This window comes from Pongo abelii, chromosome 9, assembly GCF_028885655.2.
Source record: "Pongo abelii isolate AG06213 chromosome 9, NHGRI_mPonAbe1-v2.0_pri, whole genome shotgun sequence".
NCBI lineage: Eukaryota > Metazoa > Chordata > Mammalia > Primates > Hominidae > Pongo > Pongo abelii.
This window is the reverse complement of record NC_071994.2, coordinates 96,609,556-96,634,433: the sequence shown is the minus strand read 5'-3', so window position 1 is coordinate 96,634,433 and position 24,878 is coordinate 96,609,556. Positions and strand designations below refer to the sequence as shown.

General features: G+C 40.9%; 1 protein-coding gene and 2 non-coding genes across 18 annotated transcripts in view; all 3 read right to left on the bottom strand.

The window, feature by feature from the left end:
- CEP295 (centrosomal protein 295) overlaps positions 1-24,878 on the bottom strand; it is a 75,868-nt gene that overhangs the window by 337 nt on the left and 50,653 nt on the right. For 5 of the 16 annotated variants that reach the window (XM_024255922.2, XM_054524929.1, XM_054524928.1 and 2 more), the window contains 10 exons: positions 15,874-15,971; positions 15,234-15,330; positions 13,980-14,228; positions 5,666-5,805; positions 4,198-4,378; positions 2,429-3,090; positions 1,212-1,352; positions 500-596; positions 248-418; positions 57-156 (listed from right to left, as the gene is read on the bottom strand). In XM_024255922.2, coding sequence (XP_024111690.2) covers positions 57-156; positions 248-418; positions 500-596; positions 1,212-1,352; positions 2,429-3,090; positions 4,198-4,378; positions 5,666-5,805; positions 13,980-14,228; positions 15,234-15,330; positions 15,874-15,971 — 1,936 coding nt within the window. Of the gene's footprint in view, positions 1-56; positions 157-247; positions 419-499; positions 597-1,211; positions 1,353-2,428; positions 3,091-4,197; positions 4,379-5,665; positions 5,806-13,979; positions 14,229-15,233; positions 15,331-15,873; positions 15,972-24,878 lie in introns of those variants that run through there. The other 11 variants (XM_054524927.1, XM_054524937.1, XM_063711326.1 and 8 more) reach the window with 8 other exon arrangements.
- Positions 15,418-15,487, bottom strand: LOC112135641 (small nucleolar RNA U2-30). The gene has a single exon (XR_002916899.1). It is a non-coding gene; the product is annotated as a small nucleolar RNA U2-30 (small nucleolar RNA).
- LOC112135642 (small nucleolar RNA U2-19) lies at positions 15,665-15,744 on the bottom strand. Its single transcript, XR_002916900.1, has one exon. It is a non-coding gene; the product is annotated as a small nucleolar RNA U2-19 (small nucleolar RNA).

Below are 24,878 nucleotides of genomic sequence, written 5' to 3'. Positions count from 1 at the left end.
AGAGACAAACATTGCAAAAAGTGAATCACTTAAAAAAAAAAAAAAATTAACCCTACCTTAGACCCCTTTGGTGCCTTAGAGCCTGTGTAGTCTTTCTGTCTTCAGGAAAAGATGCTCTGACTTTATTCACGCCCTTTAGATGACTCACAGATGAACCTGAGGAAAGAAAAGTGAAATCAAGTTGTAATCACAAGGCTTTAAACATTTCAGGGAGTTAGTTGTTGAAGATTTTAAAAATTCAACATACTTATAGATGGTTTCTCTTTAACTGTTTTGATTTGAGAATTTTCAGAGACATGAATTTTATTCCTTATTTCTTTCTGCCTCTGGTGGGATCTTTCCATAAATGATTTTTTCCTCTTTATAAATGCTTCTTGTAAGCTCCCTGGTATAGGGGTAAGCCTTCGAGGGGTTTCTGCTGGGGGGAAAAGAAATTTGTGACAGAAATAGGCAAAGTATCTACTTTCCATTAGAAGTGCGGCGGCCGTCCAAGGCTTACCTGTAGATGCTGTCCTTGGTTTTTCTATGGAAAGTTCTGATACAGCTGGATAATCTGAGGCTTCTGTTGCTGATGCAAGAGGCAGAAACTCACTCACCTAATGGCAAGAAAGTTGCACGTTTTATTCAACTTTTTTTAAACACTTTAAACGGGTCTTGCTCTGTTGTCAGTTTAGAGTGCGGCGGCATGATCACAGCTCACTGCAGCCTCAATCTTAGCTGGGTCTACAGAGACCTGCCACCATGCCTGATTTTTGTATTTTTTGTAGCGATTGGGTTTTGCCTTGTTGCCCAGGCTGGTCTTGAACTGGGCTCAGGCTCCACTGCCCTCATACCTCTAGGCCTCTGTTTAGATAGCTTTATTCTTATTGCCTCCCTACTCCCCTAGTAAAGTTACCAGTTGTTCTGAAGTCATTTTTCAATATCTGGGAATAAGTTTTGGTAAAACTTCCAACTTGGCACCCTAACACTAGCTGTATAATAAGATTAGTTCTGCTAGTCTTGGAGACAGGCATAAATTAGAGTGGGGATTAAAAGAAATGCACAGTGGCTGACAGAATAGTGAAGGTTTAAGACAAATTGAGAGCTGGTGGGAGTGTCGGGTTAGTTAAATGCATAGCATAATTCCCTCCAATGAGTACCTTCTAAGTTGTAAGAGACAATCAACTGGTTTGCTCGTAATGGAATAAAATAGAAGGAATGCTTAAATTTACCTCAAAGAAGCTTTTTGCTTCACTCTCGCTCTTCTCTTCTAGGGTTAAATTTGCAAAATCCATTTCAGCAATAATGGTATCAGTGGTGCTTACTAAAGTAAGTTCTGGTTCTTCCATTATACCATGGCCAATTTCTGTTTCCTGTGAACCACAATTAAAAGGAAAACCATGTCAAAACAGCCTTAAAAGACTTAAAAAAAAAACTAATCGTTTTGTATATAATGCACATTTTTTGCAAGTGTATATAAATGTGAAAATGGAGGAAGAAAAGCAATAATTGGCAAAGACCAACAGATCAGATTTGCTTAGGCTTCCATAACTCCAGCATTCGGTTGTAGAAATACTGGAGCCGACTGGGGAGGGGATGAAATAGTGTGACAACGGACTGAAAGTTATCTACCACAATGATTACAAACCTAAATGCTTGTAGTGTTGGGCAAAAAATATAAATGCAGGTTGGCTGGGGCTGTGCAGAACTGTATCCTCTCTAAAGGGAGCAGGGGTTGACTGGGCTGCTACCAAATGTGGGCCACTGACTGCTAACAGATAATAACTGTTTCAAAAGAAGAGTCTAAACACTGAACAAGAACAAAAGCAGCCAAATAAAACGTGGTTTAGTTGTAATTCTTATTTTCAATCTGTTTATTTGTGGAAGGATAAACTGCACATATTGCTAGATGAAAACCAGTCACCAGTTGACTGGTGTTGAAAGCAAGCAGATTATAAGTTGCTTAGTATGAGGAGCAGGTTTCCAATACTTATTCCAATAATGGATAAGTTGAGCACTGTTGAGCACTGTTGAGCACTGGAATGAGGCTCAACACTGAAAGTGCTGAAGCACAGGCAGAACCACCATTTTTCAGGGAAGTTGGAGAAAGGATATCTGAATTGGGAGAAAAAGGATCTTTTGTAAAATACTCTCAGAAGACAGTTTTCAAATTTTTAAGTTTCTTCATTATGCTGGATATTTCCAGTGATCACAAGCTGGATAGAATATTAACAAGCAGTTTTGCTTGTATTTTGTTTCAAGTTTTTCCTGCCAGGCATTGTGGTGTGTCCAAACTACTTGGGAAGTTGAGGCAGGAGGATCCCTTGATCCTAGGAGTTTGAGTTCAGCCTGGGTAACATAGTGGGATCTTCATCTCTAATTTTAAAAGAAAAAATTTTTTCCCAAAAAGGAACTTAAATGTTATTTATACAACACTGATTTCACTTACCCACACTGGTATAGAGCTCTGTAATGAAAATGATCCGGAACTTGCAAAAAGCTCTGATTCTCCTAGTTGAGATAGTTTTTTGGTGATTTTTGGAATGTCTGTTTTAGCTGAATTCTCAAAATATTTTTCATTTTGAGTAGTTAAGGAATATGGTGCCTGAATTGAAGTGCCCATCTCCACTGTTCTTACACATAATCGAGAGTCAATTTCCTCTACCTGTGGATTTATGTCTAAAACCCTACAAGTTTCATTTTTATTATCTTCAATGAGTCCTTGACTTTGTAACATTGTAACAACCCCTCTTTTTGGTAGTTCTTCAAAGCCCATACTTTCCTTTTTGCTTTCTAGTTGGTGTTTTGTTGAGCACTCACTAGAGTTAGAACCACATGGAGTGCTATGCTGTACATTTAACTGATCAAATACATTAGCTTCATCAGATGAACTGTAGACTGAACTTAAGTTTCCTACAGAAAGCTGGAAATGAACACTTTTTTTCTTGTTTTGTAATATTTCAGTATGTTCTTCAGAGGGATAGTTCTGATTTTTCATGCCTTGGGAAGAACCTCTTGCTTCAATGCTAAAAATACTTGGCAGATCAGCATGCTGGCTCTCCTCCTGTGAAGAATATTCTGGCTGAAGCTGTTCAAAACATTGTTCAGATCCTGCATTAAGAAATTTAAAAATCAGTTAATCATCGTTACATGTTATAAAAATTGGATACTAACAGTCTCTAATAGTTTATCATCCAATTGCAAGTAACCTACAATTTTAGGCATAAAAGCTGATGTGTATAAACATGAATACAAAGATAAGGATGGTCACAGTGATTTCTCAAACTACAGCTGCTCACACCAAGTATTTTTTAATATTTAATAAGGACAATATGGCTATAAACTGAGGATTTTTTCCTCTATAAGAACTGAATAAGACTTTAGTAACAGAAAAGAGAATAAAGTGTCCACGTGTATCTCAAGTATCTATGTGTGTATATATAATTTGTACATCCTTGTGTATCTCAATTATGTATGTATGTGTGTATATATAATCATTTGTACAAAAGGCTCAAGAAGAATACTTGCTTTCTATGTTGCCCAGGCTGGTCTTGAACTCTTGGGCTCCAGGGATCCTCCTGCCTCAGCCTCCCGAAGTGCTGGGATTACAGGCGTGAGCCACTATACTTGGCCTAAGAAGAATACTTAAACCGGCTGGGTGTGGTGGCTCACGTCTGTAATCCCAGCACTTTGGGAGGCCAAGATTAGTGGATCATCTAAGGTTGGGAGTTCTAGACCAGCCTGACCAACATAGTGAAACCCTATCTCTACTAAAAATAGAAAATTAGCTGGGTGTGGTGGCACATGCCTGTAATCCCAGCTACTTCGGAGGCTGAGTGAGGCAGGAGAATCACTTGAACCCAGGAGGTGGAGGTTGCAGTGAGCCAAGATCGCACCACTGCACGCCAGCCTGGACAACAAGAGTGAAACTCAGTCTCCAAAAAAAAAAAAAGAATACTTAAACTGTTCACTATCACATAATGATTGAAGCAGGGAAATTGAGGAACAAGAGGCAACACTTTTCCTTTTATTTCATAATGTTCAGTATTGTTTAAAAAAATGCATGTATTACTTCTGTAATTTAAATATTTTTTAACACCCAGGATAGGGGTGAGAGCAGGGGTGAAGACAAACCAAGAGGTGCTAGGCTTAATTTCTAAGGAAATGGATGTAAAAAATCATGGAAAAATTAACTTTTTCTAACTTAGTCATATATACCCCCAATAATATTTTCTGTAGCAAAACTGTGAGCTCCAACATGAGCCAAGTTCGTGTCAGGTTGTTGATTCGGGCTTGTGTTAAGAGAAGAATGCACACTGGTCGTCCTCAGCGCTGTGAAATAAACTGTACTTTTGGATGATCCAGTAGCATGGTGGCTTTCAGATGAAGAATCTGATCTCTGGCAGGAAACAAAAGGGAAAGGCTGAAATACTGATTAGGTATTACCAATTGAAACAATAATCATTGTGTTCCTTTGGTATTACTCTTCCTTAATTACCACTTCACTATGACAGTAATGATTTGCTTTTTCAAATCCAGTTCTTTTCAATCAATATGAAAGAGACTTTAAAATGTCAGGCTATCAGGAAGTGGAAGCAAAAAGACTCAGCTTTAAATCTCAGCTCCTTTGACTGTGTAGGAAGATACTTTAAATTTTGCAAAATTGTATTTACTTTACTGTTTAAATATGTTCCACAATTAAAAGTTGTTATTAAGCCTTTTATGGCATCATACTCCCTAGGTGGAGACAGGTGGATGGGACAAACAAAATTCTAATGCAGCTGTTTTCTTTCTCTTCTTTTTTTTTTTTTTTTTTTTTTTGAGATGGGGTCTCACTATGTTGTCCAGGCTGGAGTGCAGTGGCACGATCTCAGCTCACTGCAACCTCTGCCTCCCAGGTTCAAGCGGTTCTCAGCCTCCCAAGTAGCTAGGACTACAGGCATGCCATCACACCCAGCTAATTTTTGTGTTTTTTAGTAGAGATGGGATTTCACCATGTTGGCCAGGCTGATCTCAAACTCCTGGCCTCAAGCAATCCACCCGCCTCAGACTCCCAAAGTGCTGGGATTACAGGCGTGAGCCACTGCACCCGGCCCAGTGCAGCTGTTTTCAAAGTTGGTTCCATATTAGAATCACTTAGGGAGCTTAAAAAATAATAATAATTAGTACTATCTGAGCACTCCCAGAAACTCTGCTTTAATTGGTCTAGGGTGTAGTCTGGGCAATAGGATTTATTTTTATTTTTTATTTAAGTTTTCCACGTGATGCTTTTTTTGTTGTTTGTTTCTTTTTTTAAAGACAGGGTCTGGCTCTGTCACCCAGACTGGAGTGTAGTGGCACGATCTCAGCTCACTGCAGCCTCCGCCTCCTGGGCTCAAGCGGTCCTCCCACCTCAGCCTCCCGAGTAGCTGGGACTACAGGAGCGCACCACGACACCTGGCTAATTTTTGTATTTTCAGTAGAGACAGGGTTTTGCCATGTTGGCCAGGCTGGTCTCAAACTCTTGGCCTCAAGTGATCTGCCCGCCTTGGGCTCTCAAAGTGCTGGGATTACAGGTGTGAGCCACTGTGCCCGGACTTCCATGTGATTCTAGGTAAAGGTTTAGAAGAACTTTTGTTCCAGTAGAAGAAATGGCTTAAAACTATTTTTAGATATTCACTGCAATGGGACATCTACTTTAATATACCTGGTAAAAGTCTCTGTTGTCTGGAGAAATCCCAGAGGATGATGATGATAAGTCAAAATCTGGATGTGGTTCTAAGGGTTTAAACAGCTGACGATGCAAATTAGGAAAAATGTGTTCCAATTCTGGAAAGTCAAGGTCAACTGTTGGAATTTTTGAGGGAAAAAAAAATCATAAATTTATTTTTAAGGTAAACACTAGAAAAGGAGTATTAAGAACATATTCATAAACGCTTATTTTCAGGTAACTCCGGTGTAACAAAAACTTCAGTTTTTCCCCCATGATCAGCAGATGCTTTAAAGTTAAGTCCTATCGTGATTATTTCAAAGGCCCAAAATATGGATGGATCCTCTCAGTGACCAAAATTATTTAAGTTTTATTTTTAGAGAAATTTAATTTAATTAATTGTTTAAATTTTTTTTTTTTTTTTTTTTTTTTTAAATAGAGATGGGGTCTCAGTGTTGCCCAGGCTGATTTTGAAATCCTGGGCTCGGGGGGAGGAGCCAAGATGGCCGAATAGGAACAGCTCCGGTCTACAGCTCCCAGCGCGAGCGACGCAGAAGACGGGTGATTTCTGCATTTCCATCTGAGGTACCGTGTTCATCTCACTAGGGAGTGCCAGACAGTGGGCGCAGGTCAGTCGGTGAGCGCACCGTGCGCCAGCCGAAGCAGGGGCGAGGCATTGCCTCACTCGGGAAGCGCAAGGGGTCAGGGAGTTCCCCTTCCAGGGGTGACAGACGGCACCTGGAAAATCGGGCCACTCCCACCCGAATACTGTGCTTTTCCAAAGGGCTTAGGAAACGGTGCCCCAGGAGAGTATAGCCCGCACCTGGCTCAGAGGGTCCTACGCCCACGGAGTCTCGCTGATTGCTAGCACAGCAGTCTGAGATCAAACAGCAAGTCGGCAGCGAGGCTGGGGGAGGGGCGCCCGCCATTGCCCGGGCTCGCTTAGGTAAACAAAGCAGCCTGGAAGCTTGAACTGGGTGGAGCCCACCACAGCTCAAGGAGGCCTGCCTGCCTCTGTAGGCTCCACCTCTGGGGGCAGGACACAGACAAACAAAAAGACAGCAGTAACCTCTGCAGACTTAAATGTCCCTGTCTGACAGCTGTGAGGAGAGCAGTGGTTCTCCCAGCACGCAGCTGGAGATCTGAGAACGGGCTGACTGCCTCCTCAAGTGGGTCCCTGACCCCTGACCCCCGAGCAGCCTAACTGGGAGGCACCCCCCAGCAGGGGCAGACTGACACCTCACACGGCCGGCCAGGTACTCCAACAGACCTGCAGCTGAGGGTTCTGTCTGTTAGAAGGAAAACTAACAGAAAGGACATCCACACCAAAAACCCATCTGTACATCACCATCATCAAAGACCAAAAGTAGATAAAACCACAAAGATGGGGAAAAAACAGAGCAGAAAAACTGGAAACTCTAAAAACCAGAGTACCTCTCCTCCTCCAAAGGAACGCAGTTCCTCACCAGCAACGGAACAAAGCTGGACAGAGAATGACTTTGACGAGCTGAGAGAAGAAGGCTTCAGACGATCAAATTACTCCGAGCTACGGGAGGATATTCAAACCAAAGGCAAAGAAGTTGAAAACTTTGAAAAAAATTTAGAAGAATGTATAACTAGAATAACCAATACAGAGAAGTGCTTAAAGGAGGTGATGGAGCTGAAAACCAAGGCTCGAGAACTACGTGAAGAATGCAGAAGCCTCAGGAGCCGATGCGATCAAATGGAAGAAAGGGTATCAGCCCTGGAAGATGAAATGAATGAAATGAAGCGAGAAGGGAAGTTTAGAGAAAAAAGAATAAAAAGAAACGAGCAAAGCCTCCAAGAAATGTGGGACTATGTGAAAAGACCAAATCTACGTCTGATTGGTGTACCTGAAAGTGACGGGGAGAATGGAAACAAGTTGGAAAACACTCTGCAGGATATTATCCAGGAGAACTTCCCCAATCTAGCAAGGCAGGCCAACATTCAGATTCAGGAAATACAGAGAACGCCACAAAGATACTCCTCGAGAAGAGCAACTCCAAGACACATAATTGTCAGATTCACCAAAGTTGAAATGAAGGAAAAAATGTTAAGGGCAGCCAGAGAGAAAGGTCGGGTTACCATCAAAGGGAAGCCCATCAGACTAACAGCGGATCTCTCGGCAGAAACCCTACAAGCCAGAAGAGAGTGGGGGCCAATATTCAACATTCTTAAAGAAAAGAATTTTCAACCCAGAATTTCATATCCTGCCAAACTAAGCTTCATAAGTGAAGGAGAAATAAAATACTTTACAGACAAGCAAATGCTGAGAGATTTTGTCACCACCAGGCCTGCCCTAAAAGAGCTCCTGAAGGAAGCGCTAAACATGGAAAGGCACAACCGGTACCAGCCACTGCAAAATCATACCGAAATGTAAAGAACATCGAGACTAGGAAGAGACTGCATCAACTAACGAGCAAAATATCCAGCTAACATCATAATGACAGGATCAAATTCACACATAACAATATTAACTTTAAATGTAAATGGACTAAATGCTCCAATTAAAAGACACAGACTGGCAAACTGGATAAAGACTCAAGACCCATCAGTGTGCTGTATTCAGGAAACCCATCTCACGTGCAGAGACACACATAGGCTCAAAATAAAAGGATGGAGGAAGATCTACCAAGCAAATGGAAAACAAAAAAAGGCAGGGGTTGCAATCCTAGTCTCTGATAAAACAGACTTTAAACCAACAAAGATCAAAAGAGACAAAGAAGGCCATTACATAATGGTAAAGGGATTAATTCAACAAGAAGAGCTAACTATCCTAAATATATATGCACCCAATACAGGAGCACCCAGATTCATAAAGCAAGTCCTGAGTGACCTACAAAGAGACTTAGACTCCCACACATTAATAATGGGAGACTTTAACACCCCACTATCAACATTAGACAGATCAACGAGACAGAAAGTCAACAAGGATACCCAGGAATTGAACTCAGCTCTGCACCAAGCAGACCTAATAGACATCTACAGAACTCTCCACCCCAAATCAACAGACTATACATTTTTTTCAGCACCACACCACACCTATTCCAAAATTGACCATATACTTGGAAGTAAAGCTCTCCTCAATAAATGTAAAAGAACAGAAATTGTAACAAACTGTCTCTCAGATCACAGTGCAATCAAGCTAGAACTCAGGATTAAGAATCTCACTCAAAACCGCTCAACTACGTGGAAACTGAACAACCTGCTCCTGAATGACTACTGGGTACATAACGAAATGAAGGCAGAAATAAAGATGTTCTTTGAAACCAATGAGAACCAAGACACAACATACCAGAATCTCTGGGATGCATTCAAAGCAGTGTGTAGAGGGAAATTTATAGCACTAAATGCCCACAAGAGAAAGCAGGAAAGATCCAAAATTGACACCCTAACATCACAATTAAAAGAACTAGAAAAGCAAGAGCAAACACATTCAAAAGCTAGCAGAAGGCAAGAAATAACTAAAATCAGAGCAGAACTGAAGGAAATAGAGACACAAAAAACCCTTCAAAAAATAAATGAATCCAGGAGCTGGTTTTTTGAAAGGATCAACAAAATTGATAGACCGCTAGCAAGATTAATAAAGAAAAAAAGAGAGAAGAATCAAATAGATGCAATAAAAAATGATAAAGGGGATATCACCACCGATCCCACAGAAATACAAACTACCGTCAGAGAATATTACAAACACCTCTATGCAAATAAACTAGAAAATCTAGAAGAAATGGATAAATTCCTCGACACATACACCCTCCCAAGACTAAACCAGGAAGAAGTTGAATCTCTGAATAGACCAATAACAGGAGCTGAAATTGTGGCAATAATCAATAGCTTACCAACCAAAAAAAGTCCAGGTCCAGATGGATTCACAGCCGAATTCTACCAGAGGTACAAGGAGGAGCTGGTACCATTCCTTCTGAAACTATTCCAATCAATAGAAAAAGAGGGAATCCTCCCTAACTCATTTTATGAGGCCAGCATCATCCTGATACCAAAGCCTGGCAGAGACACAACAAAAAAAGAGAATTTTAGACCAATATCCTTGATGAACATTGATGCAAAAATCCTCAATAAAATACTGGCAAACAGAATCCAGCAGCACATCAAAAAGCTTATCCACCATGATCAAGTGGGCTTCATCCCTGGGATGCAAGGCTGGTTCAATATACGCAAATCAATAAATGTAATCCAGCATATAAACAGAACCAAAGACAAAAACCACGATTATCTCAATAGATGCAGAAAAGGCCTTTGACAAAATTCAACAACCCTTCATGCTAAAAACTCTCAATAAATTAGGAATTGATGGGACGTATCTCAAAATAATAAGAGCTATTTATGACAAACCCACAGCCAATATCATACTGAATGGGCAAAAACTGGAAGCATTCCCTTTGAAAACTGGCACAAGACAGGGATGCCCTCTCTCACCACTTCTATTCAACATAGTGTTGGAAGTTCTGGCCAGGGCAATTAGGCAGGAGAAGGAAATCAAAGGTATTCAATTAGGAAAAGAGGAAATCAAATTGTCCCTGTTTGCAGATGACATGATTGATAGTATATCTAGAAAACCCCATTGTCTCAGCCCAAAATCTCCTTAAGCTGATAAGCAACTTCAGCAAAGTCTCAGGATACAAAATCAACGTGCAAAAATCACAAGCATTCTTATACATCAATAACAGACAAACAGAGAGCCAAATCATGAGTGAACTCCCATTCACAATTGCTTCAAAGAGAATAAAATACCTAGGAATCCAACTTACAAGGGATGTGAAAGACCTCTTCAAGGAGAACTACAAACCACTGCTCAAGGAAATAAAAGAGGATACAAACAAATGGAAGAACATTCCATGCTCATGGGTAGGAAGAATCAATATCATGAAAATGGCCATCCTTCCCAAGGTAATTTACAGATTCAATGCCATCCCCATCAAGCTACCAATGACTTTCTTCTCAGAATTGGAAAAAACTACTTTAAAGTTCATATGGAACCAAAAAAGAGCCCGCATCGCCAAGTCAATCCTAAGCCAAAAGAACAAAGCTGGAGGCATCACACTACCTGACTTCAAACTATACTACAAGGCTACAGTAACCAAAACAGCATGGTACTGGTACCAAAACAGAGATATAGATCAATGGAACAGAACGGAGCCGTCAGAAATAATGCCACATATCTACAAGTATCTGATCTTTGACAAACCTGACAAAAACAAGAAATGGGGAAAGGATTCCCTATTTAATAAATGGTGCTGGGAAAACTGGCTAGCCATATGTAGAAAGCTGAAACTGGATCCCTTCCTTACACCTTATACAAAAATCAATTCAAGATGGATTAAAGACTTAAATGTTAGACCTAAAACCATAAAAACCCTAGAAGAAAACCTAGGCATTACCATTCAGGACATAGGCATGGGCAAGGACTTCATGTCTAAAACACCAAAAGCAATGGCAACAAAAGCCAAAATTGACAAATGGGATCTAATTAAACTCAAGAGCTTCTGCACAGCAAAAGAAACCACCATCAGAGTGAACAGGCAACCTACAAAATGGGAGAAAATTTTCGCAACCTACTCATCTGACAAAGGGCTAATATCCAGAATCTACAATGAACTCCAACAAATTTACAAGAAAAAAACAAACAACCCCATCAAAAAGTGGGCAAAGGACATGAACAGACACTTCTCAAAAGAAGACATTTATGCAGCCAAAAAACACATGAAAAAATGCTCACCATCACTGGCCATCAGAGAAATGCAAATCAAAACCACAATGAGATACCATCTCACACCAGTTAGAATGGCAATCATTAAAAAGTCAGGAAACAACAGGTGCTGGAGAGGATGTGGAGAAATAGGAACACTTTTACACTGTTGGTGGGACTGTAAACTAGTTCAACCATTGTGGAAGTCAGTGTGGCGATTCCTCAGGGATCTAGAACTAGAAATTCCATTCAACCCAGCCATCCCATTACTGGGTATATACCCAAAGGACTATAAATCATGCTGCTATAAAGACACATGCACACGTATGTTTATTGCGGCATTATTCACAATAGCAAAGACTTGGAACCAACCCAAATGTCCAACAATGATAGACTGGATTAAGAAAATGTGGCACATATACACCATGGAATACTATGCAGCCATAAAAAATGATGAGTTCACGTCCTTTGTAGGGACATGGATGAAATTGGAAATCATCATTCTCAGTAAACTATCGCAAGAACAAAAAACCAAACACCGCATATTCTCACTCATAGGTGGGAATTGAACAATGAGAACACATGGACACAGGAAGGGGAACATCACACTCTGGGGACTGTTGTGGGGTGGGGGGAGGGGGGAGGGATAGCATTGGGAGATATACCTAATGCTAGATGACGAGTTGGTGGGTGCAGCGCACCAGCATGGCACATGTATACATATGTAACTTACCTGCACATTGCACACATGTACCATAAAACCTAAAGTATAATAATAATAATAATAATAATAATAATAATAAAAGAAAAAAAAAAAAAAGAAAAAAAAAAAAAAAAAAAAAAAGAATTGAATGAGTTATGTAAGAGACTGTAACTCCATAACTCAAATTTGGCTTTAACTCTGGTGATCTTCACATAGTGTTATGCCAATTTGGTGCAGGAAGAGCTGATTCTATTGAGAAAAGGCAAAACATCTGAGTCTAACCTAACTGACTAATGAGAAAATTCTAGCAGACATTGAGAAGAAAACCATGCAATTTATTATCACTACTTTTGTACTGTCTTTCAACACTAATTTCTTTATTGCCGTCTTTTAAAACTTCTTTTTGCTTTTTCCTAGTTGTAGGCATTAACATGGTTCTTGAAAATATAAGAGGTTATGTTCAACTTTGCAGTTAGCCAAGTGTGAAAAGAACCAAGATGGAAAGAAAATAATATAATGCTGTAAATTATTTGGCTGAGAGTTGGTGTCCAATTTTGTAAGGCAGTGATAGCTAGAAAGAAAATCACAGAAAACAAACAAACAAACAGAAAAACAGGGCTGAAGAGGAGAGATTAAAGAATTACTTCAGCCAAGGAATAGTAATGGGAAGACAACACTGAGGAAAAGTCCACACCTCTTACATGGGCATAAAGAAAATGCACAATAAATATCTGGATAAAATGAGAAGGTAGAAAGTAGGGAAAAATAAAGGGAGGGAAAAAGAAATTAAAGAAGTGAGAAAAGGGAGAAAGGAGGAAAAAGTAGAAATGGGAAAGAAGAGAAAAGGAAAGAAAGAAAATAGGATTGAAGTGTGATCCCTTTGCAGCACTCTTTCCAGAATATACTAGAAGCAGTGTGAGCTTTGGAAACCAAAAAGACCGGGATTTGTTCATAGTTCTGTATCTTCTTACATTATTTTAAGTAGTTCCACTAACCTCCCTGAGCTTCTGTTTCTAAAGAAAATGTATGCAGTTAGCTAAGCACTTAACAAATGAGAGCTGCTTTCATTATTGGTATTTTTTGCTGAAACTTAATCATGTACTATGTATTATTTGTCAATTAACTTCATATGTGTATTATTCTCGATCCTACCTTTTATTAGACAGCCCATTCCATGTTATATTGCTACAATAAACAACTTTAAAATCTCAGAGGCTTAAATTAAAAAAAAAAAAAAAAAAAAAAAAAAAAAAAGAAATCCTGGGCTCAAGCAATCCTCCTACCTCGGCCTCCCAAAGTGCTACGATTACAGGTATGAACAAACTTTTGACAAATACAAATTTCCATTTCTACAGCTTTACGAGGCTAATTAGGATCAATAGGACATATGTAACCATTGCTTCAGTATAAGCTTAAAAAATGAAAAAGGCTCACTGTATTCAGTGTTACTATGGGCCAGACATTGTGCTTTATGTGCACTATCTTATTTAATCTCTAATATTCCTCTTTTATAAAAGATGAAAAAGTAACTTGCCCATGGTTTTACAGCTAGGAAATGGTCAGGCTATGACTCAAATCCAGAACTGTCTGATTTCTGAGCTCCTGCTTATTTATCAGTAATACTGCCTCAGCTGTAATAGCTAACTCTGCAATGGTAAAGGAAGATTTGCTAATTAATCTCCTGTACATGTGCCTCAGTGAGTCTAATTGGTTCCAGATCCCCTTTCTCACTAAATGCCCTCGATATTTTCTGTGGTAAAACGGTGTTGTAGCAGGCCATAAGAACATGAAGCTCAAACAATCACTGCATAAAATTAAAAATGATGAAAGGTGAAAATTTTAAACTTAATTTACATAAAAGTATTGCTTTAAAATAATTTTACCCTGCAAATCTGTTTTTTCAGGTATCAAATTTGCTTCATTAATGTACTTGTCTATCATTTGCCGAAAGTGTGTGTGACCACATTTAGTTTCATCCACTGCAGGCAACAGAGATTTATGAACGTCTGAAGAGTTCTGCCGCTGATAAATATCTTGTGTTGAAGGAACTATGGAACTTATAATATTTGTTTCCTCTTCTTTACTGGTGGTAGATTCTTGCTTGCTATCATCCATGTGCTCTGAAAATGACTCTGAAAATTGAGTTTAATGAAAATATGTAAATAGACCAGGCGTGATGGCTCATGCCTGTAATCCCAGCACTTTGGGAGGCCGAGGCGGGTGGATCACGAGGTCAAGAGATGGAGACCATCTCGCCAACATGGTGAAACCCCGTCTCTACTAAAAATACAAAAATCAGCTGGGCATGGTGGCGCACACCTGTAGTCCCAGCTACTTAGGAGGCTGAGGCAGGAGAGCCGAGATCGCACCATTGCACTCCAGCCTGGCGACAGAGCAAGACTCCGTCTCAAAAGAAAAAAAAAATGTAATTGACAGCGACACTATATTCCTTTTAATGGAATATTCCTTACAGACATACTGTACTGGGTACTTCCTTACAGACATATTTTAGTGGAGAGGCATGGTAATACGTATTGTTAAGAGATCAGTGCAACCATGAAATTTGCTCGGATAGGTTTCCACTGAATGGAAAAATATATCAGCAACTGCTTCTCAAAAGTATTTTTGGGGGTCTACAGAGCATCCCTGTTACTTCCAGTAATGTTTAGAATACCATATGCGCGAATGTTTTGCTGGGTGTGAATATTTTACTTTTTTTTTTTTGAGACAGGGTTTCACTATGTTGCTCAGGCTGGAGTGCAGTGGCATGATTGTGGCTCATTGCAGCCTTGACCTCCCAGGCTCAAGTGATCTCCTCACCTCAGCCTCTTGAGTAGCTGGGACTACAGGCACATACCACCACACCTGGCTAACTTTTGTATTTTTTTTTGTAGAGATGGGGTTCTACCATGCTGCCCAGGATGGTCTCAAACTTCTGGGCTCAAGCGATCCTCCCACCTCAAGGTGCTGGCATTACAGGCGTGAGGTACCACGCCTGGCCATACTTTACTTTTGAGATTTAGAGAAACACTTCCCCATGGTGTATCATGAAAACCCAATGCTTCCTTCCATCACTGTATTGCAACTCAACTGGTGCTGGTCTTTCAACTTATTTATAAACATTTTGACCTTATTACCTGGATCTGTAAGGCTCAAATCCGTGTTTTCATAACTTAAAAGGCTCCCAGTGGAAACAGTTACTGAAGATAATGGTTCGTGAGACAGTGTTTTAGCCTAGAAATTAAGGGGAATATCAGACCACAATGTAGCAAGTAGTATGTAAGAAAACCCCAAATCACCAACCCCAGCAGTTGTCATTTCTGAGCTCAGGTCAAGTGTAGAAACCATCATAGTTACAAAGATCAGTAGTAAAACCTTTTCATCATTGCCCAGAAATGATTAGGCTTTCATAGACATACATACGCACCCCCTCACCCTCAATCTCATTCATTCCTACAGCTGTTATCTTTATAAACACATGTGCATACACACACACACAAACACACACACACACACATACACACACCAGACATGCCCTTATTGTTTTACATTGTTTTATAGTTTTGCTTCTCAGAAATGTAGAGATCATGCATCAGGCAGACTGGAAAGCCTTCTGATGCTCAGATTTGGCTAGTTTCATCACTGATCCACTTCAGTAAAAGCAGATCTCAGAAAGCACTGACTTTAATGTTATAACATAGCTTCTGTAAACTAAACAAAAGAGAATATGAAGCCAAACAGCTCTAAAAATCGAGTGAACATTAAGACATTACTAACCTTATCATCTGGCTTCACAGTTGGACCCAAATATGTATGTTCTTCCTCCACAGCATAACTTAACACTGCATGATTTTCAACAGATTCCTTCAGCTTAACTGAAAAATGGATTTTGGAGTTCCAGATGGGAGAAAAATATAGTTGGGATAAGGCAAATCAAATTCTTAGCACCACAGGACACCATTCCCTGCTTTCCTACAATCTACTTTCTCATTTTGCTTCTTAAAGTTGTTCTGTCTTAGATCAAAGAAAAAATTCACCGTATTTGTTAAAAACATTCACTAGTCAGCACAATATACTTTTTCCTGGAAAACTGTAGCAATTGTTATTTTATGAATAAAATGCTTTAAGAAATTTGAATATTAGGTCTAAAACCTAGAAAAGAACCAGTGTGATGAGAAATGCTTTTGCCACTATTTTAAGTGGAAAAGCAAGAATATTAAATCATAAACACAGTGTGGTCCTAAAGATGGGAAAACATGCATATAAAAGAGACTATAAAGAAAACACCAGGGCAAGGTGCGGTGGCTTACACCTGTAATCACAGCACTTTGGGAGGCTGAGGCAGGTGGATCGCTTGAGCGCAGGAGTTCAAGACTAGCCTAGGCAACACAGTGAAACCTCGTCTCTACAAAAATTACAAAAGTTAGCCTGACGCGGTGGTAGGCACCTGTAGTCCCAGCTATTCAGGAGACTGAGGTGGGAGGGTGGCTTGCTTGAGCCTGGGAGGTGGAGGTTGTAATGAACCGAGAATGCGCCACCACACTCCAGCCTCTGCAACAGAGCCAGACCCCATCTCAAAAAACCACACCAAAATGTAGCCAGTGGTTGTTTATGAATGGTAGCACAAGGAGTAATTTTTACTTGTACTGTACCTTTTAGTGCCTTCTATTATTTTATTTCATTGTTTTAGAGACAGTCTTTTTTTTTTTTTTGAGGCCGACTCTCACTCTGTCACCCAGGCTGGAGTGCAGTGGCACAATCTCGGCTCACTGCAACCTCCGTCTCCCAGGTTGAGGCAATTCTCCCTGCCTCAGCCTCCCGAGTAGCTGGGATTACAGGCACACACCACCATGCCTGGCTAATTTTTCTATTTTTAGTAGAGACAGAGTTTCACCATGTTGGCTAGGCTGGTCTCGAACTCGTGACCTCAGGTGATCCGCCCACCTTGGCCTCCCAAAGTGCTGGGATTACAGGTGTGAGCCACCACGCCTGGCGAGACAGAGTCTTGTTATGTTTCTCAGGCTGGTCTTGAACTGCTAGCCTGAAGTGATCCTCCTGCCTTAGCCTCCTGAGTAGCTGGGATTATAGGCATGAGCCACTACGCCCAACTTTTTTTTTTTTTTTTACAGCTTTCTAAATTCACAATGAGCATATGTTACTTTTATGATGAATTATCATTCCTAATTATATTTGATATATTAAAACATTAAAATTATACTTTCTGTCTCATATTAACAACTCATTTATTCTGAGCTTATTTTCCTTCTTATTCCAAGTGACCAAATGACACTTGTGAGAAAGCTCACCAAGACATATTGTAGTCTATGGCTCTGAAAAATACAATTAAAACTGCTTCACTGAATATAAACAAAATTCTGCTTCATAATATCAATGATATTAGAAGGTATGCACATATTTCTTAAATGCTTATGTAAGAATTATTAATTATTCATTTTATTTTTTTTAAGACTAGTCAAGTGCAGTAGTGAGAAGAGGGAAAAGAATAGAACAAAGACTCCGATCTGTAACTGACTGTAAATAATCAATTGAGATAACTCATTACATTCGGACCAGGAGAATTATTTTTCAAATGTAGACCTAGTAAACAAACAGGTAGGCATGGTGGCTCACCCCTCTAGTCCCAGCAACTCAGGAGGTTGAGGTGGGAGGATTGCTTAAGGCCAGTAGTTTCAGACCAGTCTGTGCAACCTAGCAAGACCTCATCTCTACAAAAAAATAAAAAATTAGCTGGGCATAGTGGCATGCTCCTGTAGTCCTAGCTACCTCGGAGGCTGAGGCAGTTGGATGGTTTGAGCTCAAGATTTTGGATTTTGAATGAGCTACAATGGCACCACTGCACTCCAGCCTGCGCAAGTGTGAACAACTGTGCCTTGAAACAAAACAAAAAAAAACAGGAACCCCCCCCCCCACACACACGTACACATCTATCTGTAGGTAAGTACAGATATTTATTCATAAAATAATATACATTATGGTTAATGAAGTAGAAACAAAGCTAATAGCAAATCTTTGTCTTTATTTTTTTTGAGACAGAGTCTCACTCTGTCACCCAGGCTGGAGTGCAGAGGCACGATCTTGGCTCACTGCAACCTCCGCCTCCCGGGTTCAAGAGATTCTTCTGCCTCAGCCTCCCGAGTAGCTGGGACTACAGGTGCACACCACCAAGCCTGGCTAATTTTTGTATTTTTAGTAGAGACGGGGTTTCACAATATTGGCCAGGCTGGTCTCGAATTCCTGACCTTGTGATCTGCCCACCTCGGCCTCCCTAAGTGCTGGGATTACAGGCGTAAACCACCGTGCCTGGCTGACATTTGTCTTTAAATACAATATATTTTTTGGATGACAGGGTCTTGCTCTGTTGCCCAGGTTGGCTGGTGAAATTTTATAGTGAGTTTTAATTTTTTCTTCTATTCTTAAGCAGCTCATTTTAAAAGCTAATTGGGAAATGAGAAGTTAATCTGGGATGTTCAATTCACTAATAATAATTACAATTATTTACTGTTATCTGTAATATACCTGGAAGACTCCCTCAGTGGAGGTATGAATAAATAAGGCAGCATTTGCGTAGTAGTAAGAAGTGAAAAATAAAAGTGAGAGAAAGGAGCAAGATCAGAGTCACTGAAGATGTTCAAAGATTCAGTGGATAGGTCCCTGAAAGCTGGAAGAGAAATAACTGTCATCATTTGGGATGTGGTTCACTGATAACAGTTCCTAAAAAGGGGAAGTGACATAATGAAAGTAACACCTTACTGCTATCTTTTCATGCCATGCAGGAAGGCACCATTTCCTGTTTTCCTACAAGGGCAGACAGTACAAAGCTTGCAGTTAGTGGCTCCATCTTAAAAATCTGTTAAATCAAGGTGTGGGGCAGAAACAATGGAATAGTAGTAACAAGACAGACCTTTCTAAAATAGAAACAATCCGGGCCAGGCGTGGTGTCTCACGCCTATAATCCCAACACTTTGGGAGGCCAAGGTGAGAGGACTGCTAAAGCCTAGGGGTTCAGGACCAGTCTGGACACACAGGTGAGACCCTGTCTCTACAAAAATTAAAAAATTAGCCGGGTGGGGTGATGCATGCCTGTAGTCCTAGCTACTCGGGAGGCTGAGGTGGGAGGATCAATTGAGCCTAGGAGGTCAAGGCAGCAATGAGCTGTGGTTGCGCCACTGCACTCTAGCCTAGGTGATAGAGCAAGACCCTGTCTCAAAATAGAATAAAAGAAAATTGAAACAATCTGAATCTGGGAATGATTCTGAGAAAGAGAAAAGCCGTCCCTGGTATCCAGGAGCTGACCTGGCACTATCAGGTAAGGCCCTGGTATTCTGTTAAACATCAACAATTCCATGGAATGCCAATCTCAGAAATGGCCACTCTGTGACCATGATAAAGAAAAAAAAAAGAGACCCCTTGTAACCACATCTGAACACAGACAAAACCATGAATATTGTCTAAACCACAAGAATGGCCAAGCATTCCCTCATCTTGGCTAATAGGAGTGACTGCTGCTGTTTTACCAGTTACAACTTTAGCTTCACTTCCATTCATACCACCTCCTAGATAAGAACTTCTCAGGTACTGAAACAGAATTACTCCTGCTTCCTGACAACATCCAATACTAATTACCAAAAAGCCCTGTTTCCTTGAATCCTTCTCCCAATCCCCTAAAACAAGCCCAAATCCTGTAAGTCCTTCCTAAATAGCCATTTACTGAGATGCCTCGTGGTTGCCCATGGTACGCATTCCCCCTCATTGCAACAGGTCAGACACTCAGCTTTGTTCAACTATAGGTGCGTTCCTCGTAGTCTTTAGCTAGAGGTTATCAACAAATAGAATAAAAAGAAAATGCAAATATCCATTGTGTAAATAAAAAAGAGTGATGCAGCGGGGAGGGATGGAGCAAGAGAGATGGAATAGAAGCTTCCACCAACTGTCCTCACCACAGGAACTTCAAAGTTGGCAACTGAGGTGGGAAATTAAAGAAAAATAAAATTAAAAAGAAAGAGAAATAAGCTTTCCTGTATTAGGCTGACTTGTCCCAGAGGCAGCAACAGGCACAGCCCAGACCCAGGAAAAGTCTTAATAATATTATCTAATGTGCTCTGTAGACTCTCCCAGCACTCCCTCAACATAGGGAGAAGAAAAACAAATTTTCCTTTGTTTTATGGTATGAGTTTGTAGATTTTATAGATTCCTGTTCTCTGTAACTAGTAACTTCAAGTATTCTGTTTTGTCTAAGAAGTACAACGAAGGTCATGAGAAGCCTAAGCAGGTCTGAACTACAGCTGCCTAGGCACCATAGTGAAGGTTACGAGATAAACCGGTGCAAGGCTCTTTAGAGCAAAATCTAGATAATGGGTTGCTAGCGATGGTCATGTGCAATCCTGAGTTATGAGCTTGTTACAATTTGATTAACTGTCTTTGTCCTGCCTCTGTATCCCTGCTTTCACACCACTGTAAGCTTGCTTCAAGCTAGCCCACCCCCTTTTGTGAAGTGTGTATAAAAGCCAAGTACTGTCTTTGTTCTGCGCCCAGTCTTTGGACGTTGAGTCTGCTGGGTCTGAGTGCACTCAATAATAAAGATACCCACCTGTATACACCCCAAGGTCTCTCTCTGGTCCTCCTGATTACACAACAGCAACTATATAAAAAAGTACCTTCATACGAACCAAAAATCCGGTGAGCAATCACAGTACCTGGTTTTAACTTCATATCACTGACAGAGGCACTGAAGAGGATAGCAAAGACAGTCTTGAAATGCCAACACCACCCTTCCCTCATCTCCAGGCAGTGGCCACATGGTGCAGAGAGAGAATCTGTATGCTTGGGGGAAGGAGAGCTCAGCCATTCTGAGACTTTGCATTGGAACTCAGTGTGGCCAGCACCAGGTAGAACTTCGCCAATGCCCACGGAGGGAGCATTTAGACCAGCCCTAGCCAGAGGGGAAGTATCCACTCTAGCAGTTGGGAGTTGTGTTTTGGCAAGTCTTGTCACTACGGGCTAAATTTAGTGCTCTGGAGTCCTAAACAAACTTGAAAGGCTGTTTAGGCCACAAAGACTGCAACTCCTAGGCAAGTCCTAGTGCTGTGCTGGGCTCAGAGCTTGTAGACTTGGAGAGGTCACACGACCTAGTGAAAACCAGCTAGGGTGGCGAAGGGAGTGCTTGTGCCACCCCTCTCCTAATCCAAGGCAGCACAGCTCACAGCTCCAAAAGAGACCCCTTCCTTCTGCTTGAGGAGAGAAGGGGAAGAATAAAGAGGACTTTGTTTTGCAAATTGAATACCCACTCAGTCACAGAAGAATAAGGCACTGGGAGGATTTATGAGGTCCCCATACTAGGACCTAGCTGTTGGATGACATTTATGGACACATCCTGGGCTAGAAGAGAACCTGCTGCCTTGAAGGAAAGGACCCAGTCCTGGCAGGACTCATCACCTGCTGATTAAAGAGCCCTTGGGTCCTAGCAGTGGTAGCCGGGTAGTATATGCCATGGGCCTTAGGTGAGACTCTGAGACATGATGGCTTCATGTGTGACCCAGCATATTCATAGCTGTGATGGCTATGAGAAGAGACCCCTTCTGCTTGAGAAAAGCAGAGGGAAGAATAAAGGGGACTTTGCCTTGCAGCTTAGGTACCAGCTTGGCCACAGTGGGGAATAGCACCAAGTGGGATCTTGGGGTCCCCGATTCCAGGCCTTGGCTCTTGGACGGCATCTCTAAACCTACCCTGGGTCAGAGAGGAGGAAGCCCACTGCCCTGAAGGAAATCCCATGCCTGGCAGCATTCACAACAAGCTAACTGAAGAGCCACTGGGCCTTAAGTGATCATCAGTGGTACCATGATAGTGCTCTCCACAGGCCTGTGGTGGTGGTGGACAAGGGTAGAGAGTCCTTTGCCTAGGGAAGGGGAGGGAACAGTGGAAAGGACTTTGTTTGTGATTTTGGTGTTGCTTATCCACAGTAGAGTACCCAGTAGATTTCTAAAGATCCCGATTCCAGGCACTGGCTCCCGGACAACATCTCTGGATTTGCCCAGGGCCACTTGCCATCCTGAAGGGAAGGACATAAGGCTAGCTGGCTTTACCACCTGCCGACTGTAGAGCCCTAGGGCCTTGAATGAACAAAGATGGTAGGCAGATAGTGGTTACAGTGAACCTTGGGCAAGACCCAGTACTGTGCTGGCTCAGGTCTGACACAGCACAGTCTCAGAGATGATGGCCAGAGGGGTGCTTGTGTCACCCCTCCCCCCAGCTCCAGGCAGCTCAGCACAGACAGAGAGAGAGAGAGGCTGACTGACTCTATTTGTTTAGGAGAAAGGAAGGTAAAGAATAAGAGTCTCTGCTGGGTAGTCCAGAGAATTCTTCTGGATCTTATCCAAGACCACCAAGGCAGTACCTCTATGAGTCTGCAAGAACTACAGTGTTACTGAGGTTGGGGTATCCCCTAATGAAGACATGGCTGCAGTGACCAAAAACTTAGATCACAACACTGAAGTTCCTTTGAATACTCAGAAAGCTGTCCCAAGAAGGATGGGTACAAGCAAGCCCAGAATGCAAAGACTGTAAGAAATACCTAACTCTTGGCAGTGCATGGTGGCTCATGCCTGTAATCCCAGAACTTTGGGAGGCCGAGGCGGGTGGAACACGTGGTCAAGAGATTGAGACCATCCTGGCCAACATGGTGAAACCCCGTCTCTACTAAAAATACAAAAATTATCTGGGCGTGGTGGCACGCACCTGTAGTCCCAGCTACTTGGGTGGCTGTGGCAAGAGATTCGCCTGAACCTGGGAGGCAGAAGTTGCAGTGAGCTGAGATCATGCCACTGCACTGCAGCCTGGCAACAGAACAAGACTCCGTCTCAAAAAAAAGCAAAGAAAGAAATACCTAACTCTTTAATGCCCTGGTACCAATGAACATCCACAAACATCAAGACCATACAGGAAAACATGACTTCACCAAACTAAATAAGGGACCAGGGGCCAATCCCTGAGACACAGATATGTGACATTTCAGACAGAGAATTCAAAGGTAGCTGTTTTGAGGAAACAAAGAAACTCAAGATAACACAGAGAAGGAATTCAGAATCCTATCAGATAAATAAAATGAAGACAGTGAAATAGTTAAAAAGAATCAAGCAGAAATTCTGGAGCTGAAAAATGCAATCAACATACTGAAGACTGGATCAGTCTCTTAATAGTAGAACTGATCAAGCACAAGAATGAATTAGTGAACTTGAAGACAGGTTATTTGAAAATGCACAGAGGAGACAAAAGATAACAGAATTAAAAAGAATGAAGCACGCCTACAAAATCTAGAAAATAGCTTTAAAAGGGTAAATCTACGAGTTATTGGCCTTAAAGAGAAGGTAAATAGACAGGGATAGAGTTTGTTCAAAGGGATAATAACAGAGAACTTCCCAAACCTAGCGAAAAGTATCAATATTCAAGTACAAGAGGAACAGAGAACACCAAGCAGATTTAGCCCAAAGAAGACTACCTCAAGGCATTTAATAATCAAATTCCCAAAGGTGAAGGATAAAGAAAGAATCCTAAAAAGCAGCAAGAAAAAAATAAACAAATAATATACAATGGAGCTCCAATACGTCTGGCAGCAGACTTTTCAGTGGAAACCTTACAGGCCAGGAGAGAGTGGCATGACACATTAAAAGTGCGGATCTGGCAAAAATATCCTTCAAAAGTAAAGGAGAAACAAAGACTTTCCTAGACAAAAGCTGAGGGATTTAATCAAAACCAGACCTGTCCTACAAGGGATGATCAAGGGAGTTCTTCAACTGGAAAGAAAACAACATTAGTAAGCAATAAAAAATGATCTGAAGGTACAAAAATCACTGGTAATAGTAAGTACACAGAAATACACTGAATATTATAAAACTGTAATTGTTTTGTGTAAACTACTCATACTTAAACAGAAAGACAAAAAGATGAACAGATCAAAAATAATAAGTACGACTTTTCAAGACACAGACAGTACAATAAGACATAAATGGAAACAACAAAAAGTTAAACAGCAGGGACACAAAGTTGAAGGACAGGGCTTTTATTAGTTTTCTCTTTGCTTGTTTATGCAATCATTGCTAAGTTGTCATCAGTTTTAAATAATGGGTTATAAGATATTATCTGCAAGCTTCAGGGTAACCTCAAATTTAAAAACATACAACAGATACCAAAAAAAAAAAGCAAGAAATCGAAACATACTACCAGAGAAAATCACCTTCACTAAAACAACAACAACAACAACAAAACAGAACAAAGAAAAGTAGGAAGAGAAGACCACAAAATAACCAGAAAACAAATAACAAAATGACAAGAGTAAATCATTACTTATCAATAATAACATTCAATGTAAATGGACTAAACTCTCCAAGCAAAAGACATAGTGTGGCTGAATGGATAAAAAAACAAGATCCAATGATCTGTTACCAACAAGAAATACACTTCACCTATAAAGAAACACAGACTGAAAACAAAAACATGGAAAAAGATGCAAATGGAAACCAAGAAACAGCAAGAGTAGCTGTACTTATATCAGAAATAATAGACTTTGGCCAGGTGTGGTGGCTTATGCCTGTAATCCTAGCAGTTTGGGAGGTCTAAGTGGGTGGATCACCTGAGGTCAGGAGTTCGAGACCAGCCTGGCCAACATGGCAAAACCCCGTCTCTACTAAAAATAAAAAAATTAGCCAGGTGTGGTGGTGCATGCCTGTAATCCAAGCTACTTGGGAGGCTGAAGCAGGCGAATCACTTGA